This window comes from Scomber japonicus, chromosome 11, assembly GCF_027409825.1.
Source record: "Scomber japonicus isolate fScoJap1 chromosome 11, fScoJap1.pri, whole genome shotgun sequence".
NCBI classification, from domain to species: Eukaryota; Metazoa; Chordata; class Actinopteri; order Scombriformes; family Scombridae; genus Scomber; species Scomber japonicus.
The window spans coordinates 27,159,695-27,184,921 of record NC_070588.1 but is presented as its reverse complement, the minus strand read 5'-3'; the positions used below and the strand labels follow the sequence as shown (position 1 = coordinate 27,184,921).

The 25,227-nt window shown below is 41.1% G+C and overlaps 1 protein-coding gene across 1 annotated transcript in view; it reads right to left on the bottom strand.

Annotated features, from left to right (window-relative positions):
• xpo4 (exportin 4) overlaps positions 1-25,227 on the bottom strand; it is a 64,386-nt gene that overhangs the window by 19,777 nt on the left and 19,382 nt on the right. The window contains exons 7-8 of the mRNA XM_053328898.1: positions 21,555-21,667; positions 8,686-8,843 (exon numbers count right to left, since the gene is read on the bottom strand). Coding sequence (XP_053184873.1) covers positions 8,686-8,843; positions 21,555-21,667 — 271 coding nt within the window. The remainder of the gene's footprint in view (positions 1-8,685; positions 8,844-21,554; positions 21,668-25,227) is intronic.

Here is a 25,227-nt window from a genome sequence, read left to right as displayed (position 1 = left end):
AGGTTTGGAGACAGGCATGAAAATCGATCCTAAACCAAAAGCTCGTGGGCAACTTGACCCCTGAGCAGTTTTCCAAACGCTGCATCTGAGGTTATTTTTATGGTATTTCGGCCTCATGGTACAGCGCGCCGAGTACAAGATGGGAAAGAGAATGACTGTAATTACACTTATTCAAAAAAAAAAAAGAGTCTTTTATCAATGGCGAGTACCGTGAAGCATCAAGTGACAGGTCTGGATGCGCTACAGTAATATTTGGCTCTCATGTGGAATCTTTTTTTTTTGTTGTTGGGGAAAACCAGATATGAAAATGGCTTGTAATCGGAATTGCGCACCACCCGGACAAATGGAAACCGCAGCGCCTCTTAACATCATAATGAAGTGATTGTGAAGGATCGGAGGAAGATGTAATGGAGACATGTATTCATAACAGTTCAAGGCTCTGAGGCGATAGAGAGAATTTAATCAGGTTTCAAATATTGTTGAACAAGAGGAGGGGGAAAAGTTCATCTCACCAATATGTGATGGCTATTTTATACTGTATTTGAATTTGAAGGCAAAGTTTGGTTTAGATGTCAGATGACATGCTTTTGAGAGATGGAAGTATAAATTCTGTTAGCGATTGAAAAGCTGTAACACGCTCACAATGTCAAACACGTATAACGTTTGCCATGTTTATCTTAATTTAGCATGTTTGACTGTTGTTTTCACCTTCCTCTACTGAAGGAGCAGGATTTACGACATCACAGCTAGTTTGGACTTTGAGCAGATGCTATTTTAAAGATTTTAGGAGGTAATTGGGCTTTTTTGTGGGAAAAAAAAAACATATTAGACCCAAAGTATGATTGAAAGCAGAGTATTTTCATGACTTTAAAACATGTCTGAACAGGATCTTTCCATAAGAGTCACAAAGAAGGTTCAAATTTAAGGCAGCGTGATTACTTTATTAAAAACACTATTTCCATTCATTCCTCTACGCAATCCGATTATGAGCAATTTCTACATATTCGAAAACAAAACCCGAGTGCTCTCAATTTCTAAGACGAATGGACTGGAGTTCATTACGCCATGAGACAAACTGTGAAGTGGGCAGAGAGCGTCGAAAAAAAATAAGGAAAATCGAATGTGTGTGAGGGAGATGGAAGAGGAAGGACTGGGGAGAGAGAGAGAGAGAAAAAAAGCTTCAGAGAAACAACAAAAACAAGAAAAGGAGCCAGAATCATGGAAACCAGGCCGGAGGGAAAACAACTTCTCTTTATAGTTTTATACACCTACTGCACCTTTAAAAACCAACACAGTGTACAATATAGCGATGCTGCATTTACCCTGTTGTTAAAAACTTGTTCTATTTTTCTATATTTCTTCTTAAAATGAAACTTTCCTGTATTTTTTCTTCTTTCATGTCTTGATTTTGCTGCAAAAGTCTTGATCCTGAACTTGTGTTCTAACAGACGCACCTCTCCTCAGTCTAAGCCAGAGAGGAGAGGAGGAACGTTATATGTGTGTGTGTGTGTGTGTGAGAGAGAGGCCTCGCTAACCCCTATCAGATGGGGTTAAATTGTGAGCAGAACTGTTCAATCGCTGCGGATCGGCCATCCCTCTCTCTCTCTCTCTCCTGCTCTCTCTCTCTCTCTGCATGGTTTTCCGATGAGGCAATTGGAAAAAAGCTCCAAGAATAGGTGATTACAGACAGAGCAGGAGAGGAGGGAAGAGAGAGAGAGGGAGAGAGAGAGAGAGAGAGGGAGGGAGAGAGAGAGAGAGAGAGAGACAGAGAGTGAGTGAGAGAGAGAGAGAGTGGGGGGTGAGTAATCTGGAACCTGGGAGGGAAAGAGAGACCCTTACTCGCTGGATCACGTGGTCTGAGAGATAGAAAGCTCATTTGAGTGTGTGTGTGTGTGTGTCTCTTGGTTATTTATACATCAGAGTTTGTGTGTATGTATGTGTGTGTGTGTGTGTGTGTGTGTGGCCCCTTTGATTCAGATCGGAGCCGCTTTGACAACAGACACACCCACAAATGAACGTAAAAAATACTTGTGCTGCTCTTGCTGGACTTGAATATTCTCTCCTCCTGCCATGCTGCCCTTGCTTACTTCTTCTTCTATCACATATTTTCTGGTTTAATTTGACATTTAAATGATTATTCTACTAAAGAAAAGGTTCTTATTGGCTGCTTCTGTTTTGACAACATTAAAACATTTTAGAAATTCAGCTAATTATACTGACTGAAATTAAAATAAATTCAGTATACAGTCATTATGTGCACTTGAACACCATTTAATAATAATTGAAAAACAGAGAGGTTGTAGAATGATGTTTAAACAGTCTGTCTTTCAATGGTTTACGAGCTTTGTGAAAAAAAAACCAAACAGACTGGAACCATTTTAGTCTTTGACTGATCAACAAAATCTTGAATAGTATTGTAAGAGCATCTGGAAGCCAGAGGAGAGATGATTAAATATGAGTATAATGTGCTGGTGTTAAAAGCCTTGAGTCATATGTATCATATTTCTGATCCTCTGAAAGGAAACCAGGAATGGTTCCAGTACATTTAGCAGGTAAAGATTTATTAGCATTAACAAGTAGTACTGGGAATTACTGGATTATGAAAATGGTCTGATGTGTGTGAAAAGAAGTGGAGGAGTTTCAAAAGCTAATATTCATTCCAAAATCAGCTCCTTCAACTGGAGATTTAAGCTTTTTATTTAGTGTTCTGATGGGGAGAGCGACCAATGGGTGTGAAAAGAAGGGTAACTCAGATTAGAGAGTAGTAGTAGAAGTAGCAGTAGTAATAGAAGTAGTAGTAGTAGTAGACATAGTAGTAATAGTAGTAGTAGTAGTAGTAGTAGAAGAAGTAGTCGTAGTATTAGAAGTAGGTAGTAGAAGAAGGAGAAGGAGAAGGAGAAGGAGAAGGAGAACAAGAACATAATCTACAAAGCTACATCAAGTTTATATAAAATCTGCATTAAAATAGCTCTGTTAACTTGAGAAATGAACAGTGTTCTGCTGCTGAAAGTAAGTGGACAACTGGGGGAACTTTAGCATTACATGTGAGAAAGTAGACAGTGTTTCTTTTTTCATATTTTAATCTGGAACAGGATTTTAACACCGGTGCTTCCTTTGAAACTAACTTGAAAAAACCTAAAGGTATGTCTGCCTCACCCTGCTGCTACTGTAAAAACAGAGCAGTAATACCTTTTTAACGCTCCAGATCAAAAACATGTCGACACCCCCCCCCCCCCCCCCCCCCGGCCCCCTGCCCCCCAGTAAGGCAAGCCACATGCTCGCTCCCCACTCAATGTAATGTTTCTCAGCACAAGATCACAAGCTCCATTTCTTCACATGACCTCGATTAACAAGCAGACTGAGGAGACCCTGTGCTTCTTTTTTCCCTTAACTCCAGGCACCTGCCCACCTCCAATGAAACCATGGTGTCACTATTAAAACACAGCTTTGACATTCATCATCGGAACCTGTTTGGGGTCAAGTGTTTCATGTCTGTAAGTTTATTCATTCATTCTAACTTGTATTTAGACTGGGTAGAGCAATGAGAATAAGCTCTTTTTATAAGGACGCCCTGATTACGACACATTTTGGTACAATTTGGCAACGCCTGCGTAAAGCAAACCAGCTGAGTCAGGATTGAGCGAACATAGACTTCAGACAACTGAAGCGTTACTTCTAATTGGGCGCTCTGATTACAGGCTCTCGAATCAAAAACACCACAGTAGTGAGATGTGGTGGGGTGAACACTGATGGAAGAAAGGCGGAGGGAGAGAAGAGAGAACGTGAGGCACGGAGAGAAATTAGCTTTGAGTTGAGCTTTTAGGGATGAAAGACGTCGGCTGCGTTTATTTCCTTTTGGAGGTCAGAACAACTGGGCTCAGTGCTGCTTGGTAAAAACTCAACACTGTGGAGCACACGTAATATTTATTCTAGTGGAAAACCTGCTTTCTTTATGGAGGAATGAAGATGCAGTGATGCCTAAATGAAGTTATGATCTAAGTTTTGTCAACATAGCAGAATTTACAATGTCATCAGACAGATATACATTCAGATCACAGTTTAGACTGGCTGACTGAGGCTGACCACACAGAGTAACAAAGGCTCTGATTGGAGCTCCCTCTGGTTTTACTCAGCCTAGGTTTCAATCCATAGTCATCTTAGGTTTTCCCCCTTGATCACAATATCTGACGAAACTTGGTATGTATTTGATGCTTATTTTCTCAATATAAAAAAAGTAACAGCATTCTGTATCACTACATGTTATCTTCACTGTTGCTGTGTCTCAAATTTTGTACTTCTGTACTTGCACTTAATATTTTGAGTACCTAAATGCGTTCACACCGAGAAGTATAGAACAATTCAGTGCACTAGATGCTGAGCAGTCTAAAAGCTGAGTGTGGAACTATGGACACTTCTCACTCAATGGTCATCATCTTGGCTATGTAACAGAAGGGGAGGGATCACTTTTCAAACTGGAAATGGCGGCTGAGAACATTGTAACTACATTGAACATCACTGCATTATACAAATGCATTATATATATATATATGTTTTTAGCACAAAGCACAACTATAAAGTTGTACATATAAACCATCATTAGGTGTCTTGGGTTAATTTAGCAGTCTGTAATGATTTGGTACCCCGAATGCTAACGCTAGCTTGCTAACGCTACCTTGCTAACTAACTAATCGTCATTTCCACTAAGTCCCGTGTTTGACTTGAGACAACACTAATATGTCGAAATTTGCGCAGTGCACAAGGAAATACATAGTGTAGAAAGTGTACTGCATGGAAATGTACTAACAAAAGTATGTGATGTGAGGCATATGGCTTAGATTTAGACTTAGACTTAAATTAGATTTTATGTTGTGTTTAAAATGTCTGGGAAAGTCAATAAAGTACTTAATAATTCAGAACTGTGATGAAACTAATTCTACAAGTAGATTAAAATGCAATATTTCAATTATGGTTATTTGATTTGTCAAATTCCCTTCAATGTATAATACAACTGGAGATGGCTAACACACTATAGTTCAGTTGCCAGTTTATTAAAACTAATGCTGTCTAACAAAAGCCCTGCAGTAATATAATACCTTATTATCATATAATACCGTATATATTCAAATCAAGCTTATTTGAATTGGAATGTAATACCTTTACACTGGAGAAGGAAATCAAACTGTATTCTAAAAACATGTTATTTTGGAGGCTGTAGTTAGTTTTACACTGACAGATGTTTCTAATATTTCATCCAGCCTATTAATATTAATGAGAGGAAAAACACCTCTCAGTATATGGCTGAAAACAATTCAACAACACCACGAACTTCAGCCTCCAATATAACTTTTGAGTTGAATCTCTGATGAATGGAAACTTTATTGGAAGGCTATTGTATTACACTGCATTAGTTTTAGCTATGTTATCATATCTCACCCTCCTACCCAGTATCTGATATTTTTTATAGATACATTTTTGGTTTATGCTTTGTTCCCGCTCATATTTATTTTAAGAGCAGAATCAAGAATCCACAGCGAGCAGATGGGCTTTATTCCTCTAAATATACCAGATTATTTAAAAGGATAGATTTGTTTTAAGGTTGTACTAAGAGTTATGCTGAGTGGGTTTCAATAGGATTAAGCTTCATTAAATTCAGCAGCATTTCTATCTGGAAACAGTCCACATCAAATTCATCATCAGGGTCAGGCAGCTCTATATTAGATTAGATGAGGACTACTAAATGACTGTAGAGTTGTTTCAGTGTTTCCGCCGGTTTATAGTGTTGCTTTTTCATTCCCGCTTGAGGAATGAAGACTTAATATGATCCAGTCTGACTTAAATTTGGTTTTTAGAGGAAAAAAACGGAGAAACACAAGTTCCTGGCTAACGATTTGTCGCTGAACTGGAGGAGGGCAGGATATTCCCTCTCAAGCCAGCCAGTTTACCCATAGGGGAGCGCAGATGCTGGAATCAGAGGCCCATTAAAAACACAGACTTAACAAGCAATTACTTCCTGTAAATAAAGCAGAAATGGCACAGCGCAGTATGATTCAAACTCCTGCTGACGCTGGACTCCATCACTTGTTGAGTCTCTGAATTTAAGAAAATACGACAAATCCTTGAGACACTGTACTGCAGGGAGATAAACTGAGATTGTAGCTAGTGACATTGACAGCTACAATAGAAACAGCTGACTTGTGGGGGGGGGGGGGGGAATATATCATGTTATGTCTAAGCTTTAAAATAATTTTAGTATGAATCTGCTTCTGTTTATCTTCAAATCTTGTGTGTGATTTGTATAGCTTTAATAAATGAAATCAATAAAAAGATAATGGCTTTCATATGTGACTCAGCAGTAGACCTCATCAAAAGAGAAAAGAGTCCCTCATATTTAATACGTTCAGGCTAAATTCAGTCGTTTGCCTTCATGTGATTTATGTGCCCAGAAAGTGTTTTTTAATACATCCCTGCACAATAACATCATATAGCAACAGCAAAGCTAATTTAGTGTAGTGCAGTGGGTGTGTAATAGCCGCTGCTTCCCCTGGGAGCAGCTCTCAGCTGGCAGGTTTGAATTAGTCCCATCTGTTGTTTCTAAAGCCTCACCTGTCAAGCCCACTGGAAATGACTTTAAGATTTTTTTTTTTGCGGATTATCAAACATGAGAGTTTCCAAAATTCTTGAAGGAAAGCACAAGAGAGAGATCAATGTGATTGATAGGAACTAATGAAACCAAACTGCTGCTTTGAAAACAATGCGATATTCTCAATTAAGGGGGGATTTAACTGGTCCCTGCTGTGAACATTTGGTTGCTTGCTATCTCAATCTTAGTTCACTCTAAATGTCAGCAGAAGGTGATATTAGGCTTCAACAGTCTGTCATATCAGGTGAGTATCTGGATGTTGTTTTCTGGCTGAACTACTGTGGATGGAAAAAAAACACAAAGTGGGGATTTTGTACTAAAAGAGTGGCTTTGAAGGATCCCTGCTGATTTGACTCAGCGGACGTGCAGAGTGAAAGAAAAAGCATTAAAACAACACAGGGGGCTGCGTTGGTGGGGCACCATTGAGACAATAAAATCAGCTGGTTTGTAATATATTTACTTTGAAGGTTTTCAGGCACAGCACTTTCTAATACTTTGTCACAACAAAAGAAACATTTATTGCGGCCATGATCATTTTCCAGGGTTGTAAAAACCTGTTTGAAAGCTGAGGTAAACGGCAGAGATGTGCTGTTCATACATACTGTAAAAGTAATCCACCAGGAATGTGTGTTTGGATGGGTGTGATTTAAAAAAGGTCTTTATAGGTCCAATTCAATGTAGAAGAACCGAGACGTGACCCTGGCTCAAAACTCTACTCAGTGTAACTGGGTCACGTCTCCTTTTACTGCTGAGTCTCGGTTTTGTGTGTCAATATGTCCAGAGTGGATGTCAATGGACCTGAGTGTGTGTGGTATCATCATCATCATGTGGTGTGTCGCAATCATCATGGGGGAAGACGGTGTTTTGAGTGAGAGAATGTAAACTGGAGTGAGGAGAATCAGTGTGAGGAACAAGTAAAAGGAGAACACAAAGAGGGAAAACTCAGTCTTGTTGCTGTTTTATGCAAATAGTCGATTAAGATTAGAAAAAACAGAACTGAGGACAAACTTATTTCATCTGTAAAATGTATTCTGGTAAATTAATTTTGGAGTTTGATTCACAGATATTGCATTTATTATCAATTTATATTAAATCAAATGAAGAGTAAATAGGTTAGAATATTGTCAGTTTGCTACAGAGGCTTTTATTATTGGTACAGGAGGTGGAAATGGATTTTTAGTTATTATCTCTATGATTTGAATGAGTGTTAAATATAAACAAATCATGTTGTTTTGTATTTTTATATTGCTACTCTTTCCCACCGTAGCTGCTTGTTAGTAATCAAATGAATTGATAGTGCATCATGCTGCTGCCAGTGTTTGTGTTTCCTCCCTGATCAGGTTGATTGCATTTTGAATCAGCTCTGTTTGGTCCAGGTCTGTTTAGATCAGGTCTGGTCTGTGCTCTGTCCCCCCCTCAGGTCAGGTTTCTCTTTTTTGAAAATTAACTTACGCATGTCTGGTTCAAGTAGGTTTTCACAGATCTGTTTTCGGGTCAGGTTTGACAATTTGAAACTGAAAAGACCTTTAATGTGATTGGCCAGTGCAGTGCCTTGCTGGATGAAGTGTTGTGAGTGGCTCTGTTATCTATAGATTCTGCAATGCCAACTGGACCAGCATCATTCAAATGAATGAGCTAGATTTCCACAAAACCTCACATCTAACAGAGAAGTACTAAAAAAAAAAGAATCTAATGCAGAAAGTGTACTGTAGTCACCAGAGTGATCACCATCACTGCTTCATGAACAAACTAAAGTACATTATTTTAACACTCTGCAAGAAACATCTAATCATTTCATAGAAACAACAACTCTCTAATACTCTCACATTACAACACCTTATATTAATATACTGCTGGCGAAGACAGACAGAACAGTCTTCAACAACCAGAGTGATAGCAACCGACCACAACAGAAGCCCATAAACATCTATGTCTTATACTGTTACTAGTACAATGCCTGTATGAATAGTGATAATGCACTCTGCTGCTATATCTGTCACCGCTATTACTGCAGCGATGGACTGAATGTTTCCTAGCACACTGACCCGTTAATCATGCTGAGCAGGCCCTCCACCAGGTGGGCCAGGTAGGAGATCTGGGCGCTCTCGTCGGGGAAGACGGGCCCGTGCATGGAGGCCAGCTGGGCCAGACACTGGAGGGAGTCCTGGGCCATGTCGGAGTCCTCCCGAATCTTCCTGTGTACCTGGAAGATGAGAAAGAGAAGGGATGTCTCAGTCGGTTTGTGTTCAAGGGCAGCCGTATCAAGTCAACTTTAAACATTTAGTTCTTAGAATGAAACAGTGCACATGTAAAGAACAGATGGACTAAAAAAAGTAGAGAGAGATTCCTGCATATTACCACTTTATAATTCACTGAAAACCGATTCAGTCTTGTCTTCTCGACCACCTACTAACGATTAACATTTACAGAAAAAGAAGCACGAACATTGAGCGAGGTGCTTTTAAAAATGTGACGGTGAAAGCTTTGACACATGTGGTGTAGACTCAGACAGAACAGCTATGACAGCTTCACAGGGAGGTCAGAGAACATGATCACCCACAGAGCAGCAACCTATTCTAACCCAACCTGACAGGAGACATTTGACAACAAGGCTGTTTAAAACCCGTCTGCTCCGCTTCCAAAGAAAAAAAAAAAAAAGGGGTCATGTTGAATTTACTGTGGTACCTTATGGTGTGTAGGTCTGAATTTATGTTTGTGTTGTTTTTAACAGTTGATTATGAATTTGAAATGGGGGCGGTTATTATTCCTTTTTTTGTAATCGGGATTAAAAAAATCTGAGTTTGGAAATTTTAATCTCTAAATCTCAAAATTAGGTTTTCAATAAATATGCAAATGACTGTTTAAAATTCAGGTGGCAAGTTCAAGCACACAAAGTGTGTTTCATACACATCTTTCAGTGTGTGGCAGCACGTGCACACTCAGGATTGGTGAATGAATGCAGATTGAATCAAACAGATTTCAAACCATTTGTTCACCAGATTTGTTCTTTTCACCAAACACACAACCGGACACATGCAGATCAGATATGTTGAATTACTCTTCATCTTCAGTCCAACTAAAATGACATTTAGTCATTCCTTTCTGCTGTAAAAAATAATGTCAATCTGTATTTTAAATGTCAATTTAATAGTATTTATTTCTTTCTAAAGGGGTCTTTGGGAAAACATGAGCAGGCTCCTTTTTCTTGTCGCCCTGCTGCAGGGCCGGTGTTGGTGTCTGTGTTTGATTGACAGCAGCGGGCAGGCTGAGTTCTGGTGACACCGGCAGAGCAACAAGAGACAAAATAAACAAACTTGTGCTGCAGTCTTGCATGTCACGGCCAGACAGTGTTTTTGTTAGCAGTGGGTTTAAAGAGTTAGGCTCCCTAAGAGTGTCTAAATGAACCGACGCGACTTTTGAGGGAATGTTTACATCCTGTTTAATACGCTGCAGCTGAGCAGCTCGGTGCAGTTTTTCCCCTTAGTGAATGTTTGTTTGGTGGCTCGTTTAAGTTAAGGTACAAAACTGCTGTTTGGCTCGATGTGGGGTCTTGCTCTGCCTATGATCAATCACCGCAATCAAGATTTGATTAGTTGTATTGAAATAAGGTCATCATCTACGTAGAGAGAGAACATTACTTATTATTACTTCCGTCATGACGCTAAAAAATATCTTAAAATATTAATTTCTCCCTTTTAGTTTCTTGTTTCTTCCTCTAAGGAAAACACAGGACATGTGCTTCACACAGCAGAGCAAGTCAAACAAATGACTCCTACTTTAATTGGGTGCTGAAACAAATAATCTCCTACACAGGAACACAGGAAGGGGAATTCAATCTAGAAATGTTTCCCTAATGTGCCGGCAGAGAGCGCCGCTTTGAAATAGAAAAAGTCACTGGCCAAGCACGAAAAACGATGAACATGCCTCTCATCCTCCTGTCACCACTTTCAAAAACAGATCGGCTGATACCAGGCGGGCTTAATACTCACTGGTGTAACCCCACCACCCAGCAAGCTTGAGGCGCAGGCAAAATGGCGAATTGATTTTCAACACGTCTGTCAGATACGGTGACCCCCTCCCGCCCCCCCTCCGCCCCCAACTCCCAAAACCCCTGCCCGCCCCCCCACGGGTCTCAAACAAACAAGAGTCCACAGACAGCCTCAATCAAACCCGGAGAAGGGGGGGGGAAAAAGATCCGACTCCTGATGGGAAAGGGTCTGCTGGATTCAGTCTCATCTCAGTTGCGAGCAGCCGTGGGGTCGGGGGATTCGGGGCTTTGCCGATGCTGAGCTGTCGCGCTCTGACGGGGGGAGAGGCATTGTTGCTTTCGATTGTTGCGCGCGGGCTCAGGCGGACACATGCGCGTGTGGTGAGATAGCAGCGAGAACAGTGCTGCGAGTCATCACAGCCTCTCAGCAACATGTGTTTCCACTGACGGTACTATGCGGACGTCTGGAGCTCCACTGCTTTGCTTTCCTCTCCCCCTCCTCCTCCTCCTCCTCCTCCTCCTGCGAGCTGCTGTGAGCTCCTCTCCTCAGCTGGTCCGAGCACTTTCCCCTCTTCCTTCTTCTCCTGTTTCTCGAGCTGTCATCCTCTTAAATCCAGAGTGAACGCTTCTTCTTCGGCGCCTCTACAAACTATGCCAGCGCATGGCTCCATTACAGAAGCAATCAAACTTTCAACCTCCCTCTCTTCGATGGCTCTTCCTCCTCCTCCTCCTCTAAAAATCCTTGCCCCTTCTCACTTCCTCCTCCTTTGCCTCCTCCCTACCCCCCCCCCAAAAAAATTCTTTCTCTCTTCCTCTCCCTACTCCTCTCTCTCTCTCTCTCTCTCTGTCACTGCTCTCCAGCTGGCGTGCCTGGTTGGTTGTATGCCACACTGCTGCCTGGGAAGAGATCTCAGATGCTAACGTAGCGTAGCCGCTGTAGTCCTTCGGTGCTGCTGCTGCCCTCTTCCAGAGCGTGAAGTCATCCTCTGGAAGCACTCAGCGAGAAGAGGAGGAGGAGGAGGAGGAGGAGGAGAGGGGGAGGAGGTGGTGGTGGTGGTGGTGGAGAGGAGAGGGAGGGGGGAGGAGAGGGAGAGGGAGAGGGGAAGGGGGGGGTTGCCGGGTGAGTGAGTGAGTGAGTGAGTGAGAGAGAAAGAGGAGGTGGAAGAGGCAGCGCAAGGCCAAAGGATTGAACAGCACGAGCTCTGAAAAAGCAGCTGCACTAGCGAATGATCCATGCGATGCCAGTAATGCCAGTCGCCTTGAGTCTGACTATAGTTAGAGATACGCAACGCATGTGTGTGTGTGTGTGTGTGAGTGTGAGGGGAGTGGGATGGACGGAAGGAGAGAAAGAGAGAGAACAAGATACAACAATATGAAACATTTGGAGAATGCAGATTGGGTGACGGCAGATTTCGCACACTGATTAATCAATGGGTTTGGTTATCGGCGAAAGCATTAGGCGCTGTTGTTGGCGTTTCCTAATTCAAAGCTGATTGTGTTTGCTCTGGCAGTGGACTGGGGTTTATATCGCGCTTTATGATGCCCTCTGGAAGTGACTGTACTCAAGTCACAGATTGTTAGATTGCAAGTGGACTGTGTGTTTTGTTTGTTTGAGTGGTGACTCTTCTCTGGCGTCAATTTCAGGAGCAGAATCTCCCAACTTCCACACACACACATATATATATATATGCATCATTTATACTGAAAGATGAATGCAATAGGTCTGCATCAGAGTGTCCAGTATCTGTAACAAGAAGGTTGTGAAAAATAAACTAACACCTGTTATTTCAATGTGTCGGATACATATTTAATCCATGTTTAATATTTTAAACTACTCTGAGGTTGTGAAGGTTCATTAATCTACAGTTCACATCTGTAGTGATCCTGCTAGCTCAGACAAAAACAGGTGATTAAAGACGGATTGATTCTTTGAGTTTAGTTATTTATAAATGTTGAAAGATGAACTTAAATGCATAAAAAGAGATTTGAAAAGCAGATCCAAGGATTCTGATTCAATAAAATGCTTTTGAACCTTAGATATATTTTGGCCTTGTTGAGGAGAGGGAGTATAAATGGGGAGATAATAAAGGGAGGTGTGTAATAAGAGAGAGAACCATTGAAGAGAAGGAGAGGGATGAAAAATGAGATAATAAAAGAGAACGAAGGGAAAGAGAAAGACAGGTGGACAGTGAGGAGAGAGTGGAAGAAGAAGGATGATGATGAAGATGAGAGAGCGAGAGAGGGAAAAAAAAAGGAGAGGGAGAGAGAGTGAGGGGGGGAGAGAGAGGCAGAGAGAATGAGGAATGATATTTATAGAAGGAGACAAAGCCTGGTGTCTGTTTCCCCGGGGGGCTCGCAGGCTCATCTTTCTGTTTTTTCAAATCAACACTCTGCTTCCAACTTATTGTCTTTCGTTGACGGTCTTCCGCCATCGCTCTCCCTCTCTGTCGCTCAGATTGGGTTACAGTGCGCCTGCAGGCCGGGTCAGAGGAGAATCAGCCTCTGCTGCAGCCTCATCAGTCCCAGCACTCCACACTGATTGTGTTTACCGGCCAAACACAAAATGCTTTAGTGTATGTGTGTGTGTGTGTGCACGCTCTTGAACTTCTATCTTTGTGAGGACTGGATGGCTTTATAAATCAGAATAGGGTCCGTTTTTGGGAAATTCGACCACATGGGAGAGTTTCTGGGAAATCCAGTTAGTGTAATGGTGCTTAATCACATCAGAATCGTTGCAAAAATACTTCAGTATCCAAGCAGGCCGACTCATTGATTTGTGATATTGCCCTAAATGGTCTGATACAACCAGAGATATTACAGGAATGGCTACCTCTGTATTACCGGCATACCAATAATCTCACTTATCTATAGTCTTAGATTATATACTGTGCATTTCTCTGCATTAGACCTGTCACAATAATTATTGTCTTATCGCACAGTAAATATAGTCACTGTAATAATTATCATCATCATCATGTCTATATATGGACTTATCGTATGATACATGGACATGACCTTGATCATTTTTTTCATCTCAATATTGCTTCATATTAGCAGCTACTGTCACATTGGCTAAGTGAGTAGTGTCCTCCATTCCTCACTGTGTATGTCCTGAGTGGAGACTGTAGAAGAATTAAAAGGTAAATAACTCTGTCCCTAACTATAATGGCATTCTGTGTTTTTACAGAAGCATAGCATCCACTCTCCAATCCCAACCCCCACTCATGTTTATGCTCAATGGTATAAAATAATCTTCGAAAATGATCATTTATCGTGATTCCTGAGACAATATATCGTCAAACAAAAGTAGTTATCATGACAGGTCTAGTAAGAATGACGTTTAGATTAAGGTTTGGATTACAGGTTGTGTTAAACTAGATATGGTACAAGGAGTCCTGCTAGAGTGCAGGTGTTTATAGTTCAGCATCAGATTTCACCAAATCACAGCACCATCCGTAGCATTACATGGATGGACTGTACATAATCAAGCTGTAACTATGTCTCCATTCTGCCAGTTATTTAGTCATAGCAGAGACAGAGGGAAGGTCTGTCTCTGCATGTATGTCTCATGACTGACGATGACGCTATTCTGTGGTGTATCGTTATTTACATTGTTTCATTCACTGTGATAAAAGGCGACGAGCAGGCAGTTTTGCAGTGGTGATATTTTTGCTACATGTGGAACTGAAACAAAACACTTTTTAAGGAGGAACATGTCTGCTACAGTGGCAATGGCACAACCTCTTAATGCACAAATATGAATTCAGATTTAAATACAGTATAGTCATGAGAGTTAAGTGAATGTATTATAGCAATGAAGATGATCATAAATATAGACGTATACAGAGGTCGCGTTAACCGAATATTTTCCGTCATTGACTGAATTATTTAAACAATGACGGAAAAATCTGAAGGCTGTCCATCATTTTGACAGATTATATTGAGGATGATATGACTTCAAGTTATTCACACCTCTGTTTAGCTGGAGGCAAGTGTGCATAGTATGTAGTCTTGTCCTGTGTTTGGTCTTACTGCTATGACCTCCTTGTCCATTGTCTCTTGCTACATGCTATAGCAAAATGTCAGGGCAGCTGAGTATCTGAAGTTTCTTTAAAAAGCCCAATAATTGCGATGGCATTGATAAATGAGGTGAAAGAAGAGGGAGTGATGTGGTGGAGGATGCAAACCACAACTGATAACGTGTGTCCAGAGGGGACTTGATGAATACTCCAGGTGAGGCGGAGATGAAACTCGGTGGGGCTTTACATGACAAAAAGTTCTGTGGCATTACGCTCACACAGCGAGACGTCCAACCCTTTTTAATTTTGCACATAGAGTACATAGCAGAGGTAACTAAATCTATCAAAAAAAGATTCCCTTCGGAGCATGTGGCCCTCCATAATGGCCCTCCACAATGGGCTTAACACATCTCGCTATTCAGGTGATGACAGTGTGTTGACGAGCTACAAGCTTGATGCTTTGGAGCAAGTCTGTGATTGCTACCGGTCACAGATGGATGAAGCTGTGCCAATTATTAAAAAATGAATGAATGAAAACAAAAGCTATTAAATATGTCTAATCATCATTAAATAGTGAAAATGAGGGTAATGCGGGATTATGACTAAATTTTTAAGATCCTGTCCGGATGGTAAATAACTCTGTCCCCAACCAGCAATGGCAGTCCCACACCTGCCCCCCCCTTGCATTATAATGCTTTTATATCATCATTATATCAATGTTATAAAATGATCTTCAAATGACAATAATATCGTTTATCGTGATTATTTCTGAGACTATATATCATCCAATAAAAGTAGTTATCGTGACAGGTCTAGATAGAATGATGTTTAGATTAAGGTTAGGGTTACAGGTGGTGTTAAACTGGATATCATACAAGAAGTCCTGCTAGAGTGCTCAGGTTTGGATTTATAGTTCAGCATCAGATTGAACCAAATCACAATCTTTACAAGGTCTTCAAATGACAATAATATTGTTTATCGCAATTATTCCTGAGACAATATATCGTCCAACAAAAGTAGTTATCGTGACAGGCCTAGATATGTGGATGTGTATTTGTCTGTATACTAGTGTGTATGTAATGTGACTGTAGTGTGTATGCACATGTTCATTTAATGCGATGACATAAACCATCTTGCATGGTTTTCTGTGTTTGTGTTTGCATGTGTCTACACACTAAATCATAATTTAATGCTGCTCTCTAATGACTCAGAGCCAAAATGAACCTCAACTAAAGACAAAAACATCATGATGAGGTTACAATTACAGATGTTTGGTGTGTGCCTCAGTTTGTGTGTGGTTTATTTTTTAGAGGGGAGCTGTGCACTGTGATCAAGAGGTGTTAAAGGACAAAAGCCGAGGGGGTTTTTATCTTGGAGGAAGCCAACAATCACCAAGGTCTTCTTCCTTTTTCAATCTGCCACGGTCCATTTATTCCCAACCCCTCTCTCACTGTCTTGAAAATTGCATTCTCCTCTCATTCTCTCTCTAAATTATATATCTGTTCCATCTCTTCCCCCCTTATCTCTACACATAAAATGATGTCCTTTTCTATTCCTGTGCCTCTTGTTTCATTTTCACCTTGATTTCTCTTCCAGATCTTCTTTCTTTCCCTCTCTTCCCCATCTCTTGTCCTTCCCCCTGGTCTTTTCCATCCGTCTTCAATCACTCCTTTGAATCTCGGAGCTGTGGCTTGTCACCAGCTGAAGTGGAAAAATAGATGAAACCTTGGGGGCCGGGATGACACTTGGTGGATCGCCAAAGTGGCTGCTACGCGCTGCATAATTACTGAGCTGATTTCCCACAATATGTGCTCATCCTGTCAGTCTGAGGTGAAAAGGCTGGCCTCGAGCCTGGCTGGGATTCAAAGCTGTTAATAATGATCCGACTCGTGTGTTATCTCGTGTCGTCGCTTTGTACGTTTAATGCGATGTGTGGATGAACTCGCCGACTGAGCTGGAATCTCGGTTATGTTAAATATGTTTTAATCATGTTGGAGCCATCGTCCGACATCTGGATGGTTTCAAAGGGGGCTGCTGGCTATTGGTCGGACCATTGGCTATTCAAAAATTAACCATTTCCTCTCACTTCACCCTGATCACTGGCCCATTGTTTTTGGGTAATCAGGCTAATTAGAGGAAATTCCAGTTTATCATAACAACTCTGACTTTATGATGATGGTTATAATAACATGTACTCAAAACTGTATTAACTGATACTTGGGAACATAGCAACATTGCTACAACATCCAAGTGTTCTGGGGATTAATAAAGTGACCACAAACTGCAACTTCCCCAGTTCACATCCTGCTGGGGACCTTTGCTGCCTACCATTCCCATTCTCCCTGTTGGCTATAAAAGCTATAAAGGCTTTAAAATGCCCAAGCCACCCCCTGCCCCCCCACCAAAAAAAAAACATTCCTAAAAGAAAAAGTGACAGGACCAGCTGCCATACAATCAGATTATGATATAACCTTAGTTAGATGTCCAACGAGAAGTGTTCGACAGAAGTCGAGGAACAACTTCTGTTGTGATTTGGTGCTATACAGCAAAAACTTGAACATTTTGTAAATACGCAGTGTGCAATATCCATATGAATCATGCAATACCTGCAGAATGTGAATGTTTTGTGTGTGGTGTTTTAATTTATTTTTTTAGAAGCCCGCAATTATTTATCATTATAGTTTTCTTGCACTTTCAAGGATTGCATCATTTCAATTTCGCTGTACTTAAAGACATATTCATATCGATTTAGTGATTGATCTATTGAGTTTTCTTGTATTCCTATGTTCTGTAAAGCACTTTGTAACAACTGTTTTGAAAGGTGTTATTATACAAATAAAGTCATTATTATTATTATTGTTGTTGTTACTATCTACAGCAACCAGGAGGCCAGTCTGTACACAATGATAGATGTTTGCAATGAGACATAACTTCAATGTTTCTTTAATATTTTCTTTGTTTTCTCTTTTTTGGTGAAGCTGGGATGTTGTTTAAAATGTATTAAAATTAAAATCATCTGACTGTTCATGGTTACTTCCCATCAAATTTCTTGTTTGCAATGTCCCTTTATTTCCAGATCTCTGTAGTGCAGCAGTTTTTATTACAGATGGGAATGACAGCCAGGCTACAAAAATAAAACTCAAATTGTGATGAAATGGAGTTATTGTTTAATAGTCTATTTAAAATAAAAAGCATGTAAATGTGTGTGTGATGTTTCAAGTCATAGATTCTGATCACCAATCAAACCTCGTGGTTACGACACTGACAGCAGCCTGGAGCCGAGTGCTGCAGCTAGTTAATGGGAGACTGACAGACACCCACCCACAGAGGGACGCAGGCTCCCCACAGCCCCTCAACAGGGTGACGGCTATGTGTGTGTGTGTGTGTATGTGAGTGATGGGTGCGGGGTTACTGTGGTTGTTAACAGGGGCCCCCTAATCCTGGGGCCGGGCTCTAATCCTGCCACTGGTCCGTTGTGGATTGTGACCCTGATGGCGCGTGTCTCTGTGCACCCCCCCCCCCACCCCCACCACCACCACCACCACCACCACCACATACACACATACACACCCTGGCCAGCATGTTACCCCCTCACAGCTGAGGAGACACAGCAGCTGAGACAGCAGAGCACCCCGTTAAATTAAATAAACACACACACTACATAGAAACAGGTACAACTGAGATCAATGCTGAGCGTACTCGCAAAACACATACAGACAGATATGTGCCAACACACACAAAAATGCACACGACGCACACACAAAGACAGCTGACGGTGCCGCAGCGGCCTTACAATAACAAACGGTTGAGCTACTAGAAATACCAGAGCAAGAGATGAGACTGGAGGCCTGAAAACTGAAACCGACACAAAACACGTCCTGAAGATTCCAGCAGCAACAAGAACCCACCGAAAAATGGCAGAAATTTTTATTCAATGCTAGACTGCCAGCGTCGGCCAATTAAATCCCTTGATTAGGCCTCTCCGTGCTTTGTATATCAGTCGCCCTGATTACATTCGCCGCTTGAAGCCAGCTCCAGTTATTGGTGATTGCTTTGTCGCAACAGTTGGAGAGAGACACGTTCTCAACCGCGTGAAAAAAAGGCTTCGATTTATAGTATCAATGAGTGATAATTATCAGGAGCAGGGCTGGAAAATGACTGCGAATAAGCACGACAAAACACAATTATTCTTTCATCATTTCTTTCCTCCTCAAAAGTCCAGCTGAAGGCAAAGCAAGCAAACAGTCATTAAAACGGTGCTTAATCAAAGCAGAGAGCCTTCAGATTTAGTGGTGAGAATACGCAACGTGTTTGTTCATCTCCACTGCGGCTTTGTTTTGTTCATTTTCACTTTAATCCAGACGGGGTGCATAAAGCAGATAACCACAGAGTCAGGCAGCAGCACAGACACCTGAGGATCAGTTTCCTACAGCTCTGATCTTTTTAGACAAACCACAGCTGATGACAGCAGGAGCCTTCAAGCCAACAACACACATTTAACTGACCAAATAAATATCCAGAGACTTAAAGAATTAACTATGAAACAACTGAGTGAATGTGTTTTGTTATGCATCTTAACATAATAATATGTTCACAATTCAAGATTCCATATTTCCATAATTCAAAGAAAAGTCTCTCCAGTATGATCTAATTCAAACATGAGTATTAGAAGGTAAAATACTTGAAACATATTTTCTAAAGCATGGACCATCTGTCAAACATTAAAAGCACTTCATACGATGAACACAAAACCTACTACGTCATTATTTACTTCTACTCTCAGATTCAATTGTCTAAAGTTCAACACAAATCCAGCCAGCAAGTTACAACTTCTAAAACTTAACAACAACATTGTAAGCATACAATGATATTATGTTTGGTAACTCTTAGAGACCAGCAGCAATAATAATAATATTTAAAAAATCATAAAATTAATGATAGTAATTATAAGACAAATAATATAATAACACTGAGAAGAAGAAGAAGAAGAATGAGAAAAAGAATAAGACGCAGATTGACAAAAGAAGAAAAAACAAAGAAGAAGAAGAAGAAGCAATTATAAACAATGACAAGAAGAAGAAAAATGAGAATGAGGAAAAGAAGAATGAGAAAAAGAAGAACAGGGACAAGAAGAACCAGAACAAGAATAAGCAGACTGAGAAAAAGAAGAACAAAAGAGAAGAACAAGAATAAGGACAAGAAGAAGAAAAAGAACAAGAATAAGAATAAGAACTATTCATCTAAAAGCAACAACTACATTGCAGAAACAACACTGAGGGAAAGTTGCACTGTGACAGCAACACAAAGTCAAACTATCAATCTACATGCAAAATGAACAGCCATTTACAAAGAAGTCATTAACAGGACTTACTCTCAGATAAGACTCACAGAGGGAGGAACAGCACCAGAGGAGAATGTATTTAGCAATGAGCGAGTGGCCTCCAGCAGTATTTGATAGCAGATTTAAGACCTTGACACATCAAGACAATTTTAAAGACCGCGGCCAACAGCTACTTGATCGCTGAAATGTTTACGCAATGTGTTGTTGTGCTGTGCATGACAGGAAATAACCACTAAGTAATAAGTCGTGTGTGTTTGTCCTCCTCATCCAGCCTCATCAGATAAATTGACAAGATTTTGCTTTTGCTGGTGGATCAACAGAACTTTCAACATGCTGAATCAACCTGATAAAAAGGGTTAAAACGGGGGCTGAGACGTCGTCCAACTGTTGGTGCGAGGGTCCCGATTTTGTCGACGTGCGCGCAGTCAGGTAAGAGATAAGAGTGGTAGAGATGTGAGGCGACGTAGATAGTGATAGAGTGGCGGCTGGAAAGAAGAAGTCCTCAAGCTTTTGGCAGAAGGAGTTTGAGAAATGGAGAGGTATCTTGTGACATACAGAGGGCTCCATTAGTGTGGCAGTTACTCACATTTGACAGACATGCTTTAGGGTAGGGAAGCAGTATTTTGTAACAGTGAGGCAGGTAGCAGTAGGTGAAGGCTGGGGCAGAGTGGTATATGGCAGCAGTATCGGGGGTTTTTTTTTTTGGATAGATGCTGAATGGAAGAAGAGCTGACCGGTTTGTTCCACACTTTCTCTTCCACACCGTTTAACTTTAGCCAGCGTGGGCCGCCTCCTCTTTATAAACACACACACACACAGACACACACAGACACACATACATAAAATAAATTTTGTGAAAAAAAAAAAGTCCCTGTACAAAAATACACGTTTACTTCACCGGGGCGGTCCTCTCTGAACGGTTAACACAATAACACGACCCCGACTGCAAAAGCAGCCATAAATCTACTTAATGGAGCGTCCCCGGAAAAAAAAAAGAAGAAGAAGAAAAAAAAAAAAAAAAAAAGAGAGAAGAAACCAGCGAAAACTTGCACGTGCCAAAAAAAAGACGAGGTCAAGTGAGATTTCTTTGCCCTACATGAAAAGGCAAACTGTCTGTCTTTGTTTATCGTAAATAAACCTCCGGCTTGAGGTCAGGAGAAGAAGAAAAAGAGAGAAAAAAAAAAGAAATGAAAGAGGAATAAGGTGAAAGCAGGACACAAGAGAGTTCTAATGGAAAAGTAGGAGAGAGGAAGATCTCAAGTTTGGATGAAAAATGTGAAAAATGACTTCAGTGATAGAAGGATAGAGATGAATGGAGGGAAAACAGAAGGATACAGATAGATAGATGCACATTCATTAAAACTGAAGGCGTCCTCGTGTTAATTTAAAGCTGTGTTTAAAATGAAACAGAATTCAGATTTCGCTTGAAAATGAACAATCTTTAAAATCAAAAACCCTGCTTGCCTTTTAAATTGAAAAAAAAAAGGTGTGAAAACAGTCTTGGGGACCTTCAGACGAACGAAACGAAAGACAAAAATTTGGAAGGATGAGGATGAGATTACTTACAGTGAAGAAGAGGTCCATGACTCGGGTGTCCAGTAGCGCTTCCCTCCAGGACTCCGTAGGCTTGAGCGTGACGTTCTGCGTGGCCTCGAACATGGCGATGTAGTGGCGCCCCAGTGACCCGCTGCCGGTTAAGGCCAACAGCAGCATGAGAAGGAGGAGGAGGAGGAGGAAGATGAGGAAGAGGAGGAGGAGGAGGAGCGCCACACACAAAAACACCAGCTCCTGTCACTACTCTCCCTTCTCAATGGGTATATTTTGGTCTGTCTGTGGCAGTCTTGAGGCTTTCTCGTGGCTCTCAGCAGAAACTCGTTGGTCACTTGTTAACTAACTCACCCTCTCATTACTGCTGGGAATCTTTACTATTACACAAAAGCTTTTTCTTTTTTTTCTTCTTCTTTTCTTTTTTAATTTCTCTTACCCCCCCCCACCACCCCACCCCGCCACTCTCCTTACCCCTCCTTCTTTGGCTGCTTTGTTTTCTTGTCCTCCCTTCACTTCTCTTTCTCCCTCGTCAGCTCTTCATCTGCCAGTTTTCACCCGCAGAAGAAAACCTCTTGCCTTCTTTCTCACCGTCAAAGCCGCTTCTTTCTCTCTCTCTCTCTCTCTTTCTCTCCCTCTCCTCCTTCCTGTTTTCTCTCTTTTCTCACCCCCCGCCACCCCCTACACACACACACACACACACACACACACACAATCTTTACCCTCTTGACTGCCACCCCTTCTTTGCCTTCTTGTCCTCTCTTTCACCTCCTCCTCTTTTTTTTTTTTTGCACACTCAGATTTCTCCTCTCTGCTTCCTCGAAGACCTTAAAGCACGCTCTGGCTGCAGCTTAATCTACACTCTGCGCTGCTCTGCCTCTTAGTCCACTCCTCTGCAAGATGTCCTCGAGACTCCTTACTGGCCCTGGAACACTCCCTCTCCCTCCTCAGCCAATCGGGGCTCGCTCTGTCTCTTCTCCTGACGGCTCTCTGAGACCGGAGCGACTTCTCTTTGCCCCCGTAACACACATTCCACACTTAAAACTTAATACTGACTCACTTCTCCTCTATTGCCTATCAACACACCCTTTCTTCCTCTTGACCGCTTCCCAAATCTCTCTTTAACCCTAACAAGATGCTGTCTCTCCCCCCCCCCCAAACACACACACACACACACACACACACACACACACACACACACACACACTCTCTCTTCTAAAAGCTATAAAGGCTTTTTCAACTTAATGCCTTTCAAAATCTGTCCTTTTTCTTTCTTTGTCTTTATGCCCCCGCAACACTTTCTCTCTTCTTATTGAAGACTTTCTCTACACCCACAAGGAGCTTTTCACCAACCCACAACAGACACGCGCGTGGCCGCAACACTTCCTGTCATTCAATACATCTTCACACACTCTCACAACATGTTCTTTCCTTGGCTCGTCCAGAACAATCCCTCGCTCACACACACACACCAAATCAAACTTTTCTTTTCTTTAAACTGCTTTCACAAGTCCTTCCTTACTTAGAAGGGAAAAGAAGTCTCCTTGTCCTCAGCATACACTCTTCTCATCTTGCTTTACTACACAAGTCTTTTTTTCCCAGCCAATCAAATCTCTCTCCTCTTCCTATCCTATCTCAATGTTACTTCCCATCACATGACTAAGCAAAACAAACGTACTAACAGTCCTGACACACGCTCTTTCCTTCATTAGTCATGACGTTTTCTTAACCATTTTTTGGAAATGATGGTCAATAGGCCGCATTTAAATGAAACTACACGTCATTTCTGAGTTAAAAGCTGTTGTTCTCCCGGGTCAAAACTGACCCGAGGACATGACTAAACAAATAAAACAAACTCTCAGAACATTTTACAATCCTGAGACACACTCGTCTCTTCATTAGCCATAACACTCCTTAACATTCCTGTTATGTCAACTTCTGTCAACTGTGCAACTTTTGTCTTTTTTGACGGTTTGACTGTTTATAAAACTAAATATATAAATGATCACCCAATTCTGTGTTAGACCTTTTTAGCTAACTTCATTCCAACTTATTACCAGAGGTTTTTCATATATTTTTGGAAATGATGGTCAACAGCCCTCATTTAAATGAAACTATACCTCATTTTTGAGTTAACACCTGTTCTCCAAGGTCATCATTGACCCAAGGACAACAGGAGCATTGATTTACTTTTAAGTAGCTGTTAGGTTGTAAAACATCTTAATCCACACTGTTTGACAGTGACTCTACAGCATGATTTCTACACTGAGTGACATATTCAAACTAGGACTGAAACTAACAATTATTTGATCACCATTATTATTATGAATCTACCAGCTGTTTGGTCTGTAAAACTGTGACAAGTGCTTCTTAAATGTCTTGTTTTGTCTGAGTGACAATAAAAAATCCAAATATAACAGTTTACACAGTACAGCAGTTAATTCTCACAGTAGAAGAGTTGGAGGCATTTTGACAAAAACTATTAATGGATTTGCAAAATACTTGATTAATTGTTTCAGCTCTGATTCAAACTGTAAAATCCAATGCTTTATTGCTGTATCAAATGGAAATATTAGACATTTCATTTTTAACATCTCTCCAAATTTCAACTCAACTTGTCTGCTATCTTTTGGAAACTTTTGAAATCTTCAATAAAAGATTAAATAAAGTGCTGTGGGTTTCAACAATGTTTGGCTTCACAGCGTGAGTCTGTTATGACAGACAATATGTGGCTTAGTAGAATATGAATTATTTGATTGTTTTCTATCCAGGATACTGAATAAAGCACCATTCTTTCACAACCACCACCACCAGTAATAACAATCTTCTCTTCTTTCAGTATAACATATTCTGTGTATGCTGATTTGTAGCTTGCTTGCTTGTTTTTAAAAAAGAAAAAAAAAAGAAAAAAAAAAAAGAAGTACAATCTTTCCCTCTTTCTTCCATTACCCACACAAAACTGTATCACTATCCCGTGGCTCGGTGACAGCAGGAGGGGGGGAAACTTCCAGAGGAATGTTCGATCAAAGCCAAACAGCGGCAGAGGCCGGCGAGGTCACGCATTACTCCGACACCAGCCCACAGTCACTCCCCATGCACACGCCCCACAACAACACACCACAGTGCTTTTCGGCACAAAAGTTGGCACCTGTCTAAGGGTCTGTGGGATTGTGTGTGTGCGTGTGTGTGTGTGTGTGTGTTTGTATGTGTGTGTCCGTTCAATGCTTGGCTTTCAGGCCTTGTTAAAAATAGTCGTGGTGAGGCAGAAGACCTCTAACTGAACTTTTCTGAGAAGAGAAAGAGAGAGCAGAAAAAGTAAGAAGTATGCTGCAATGTGACTGAACTTTATGTTTCTCTACTTTTTTTATAGATTTTCTGTGATTTTCCTTCTTCCACTTGCTTTCAAAAACTTGATCGGCAACTTTCATGTCTGTCTTAATGTTGTTTCTCACAAAATGAACCAGGTTACGTAAAATCCCTGTGTTCAAACAAAGATAAAAACAGTCAGGGCAGATATAAGAGGAGAAAAAAAGCAAAAGAGCAAGTGGATATTTAGTCCTGAGCCAGTCCTGCAGCCTGCAGACAGGGGCCGGCTCCTTTGGGAGGGACCACCTTGGTGACAGAGGTTGTCCAAACCCTCCTAAAGATCATATGACTGAGGCAAAACTCACAAGAGACCTCAGGAATGATAACT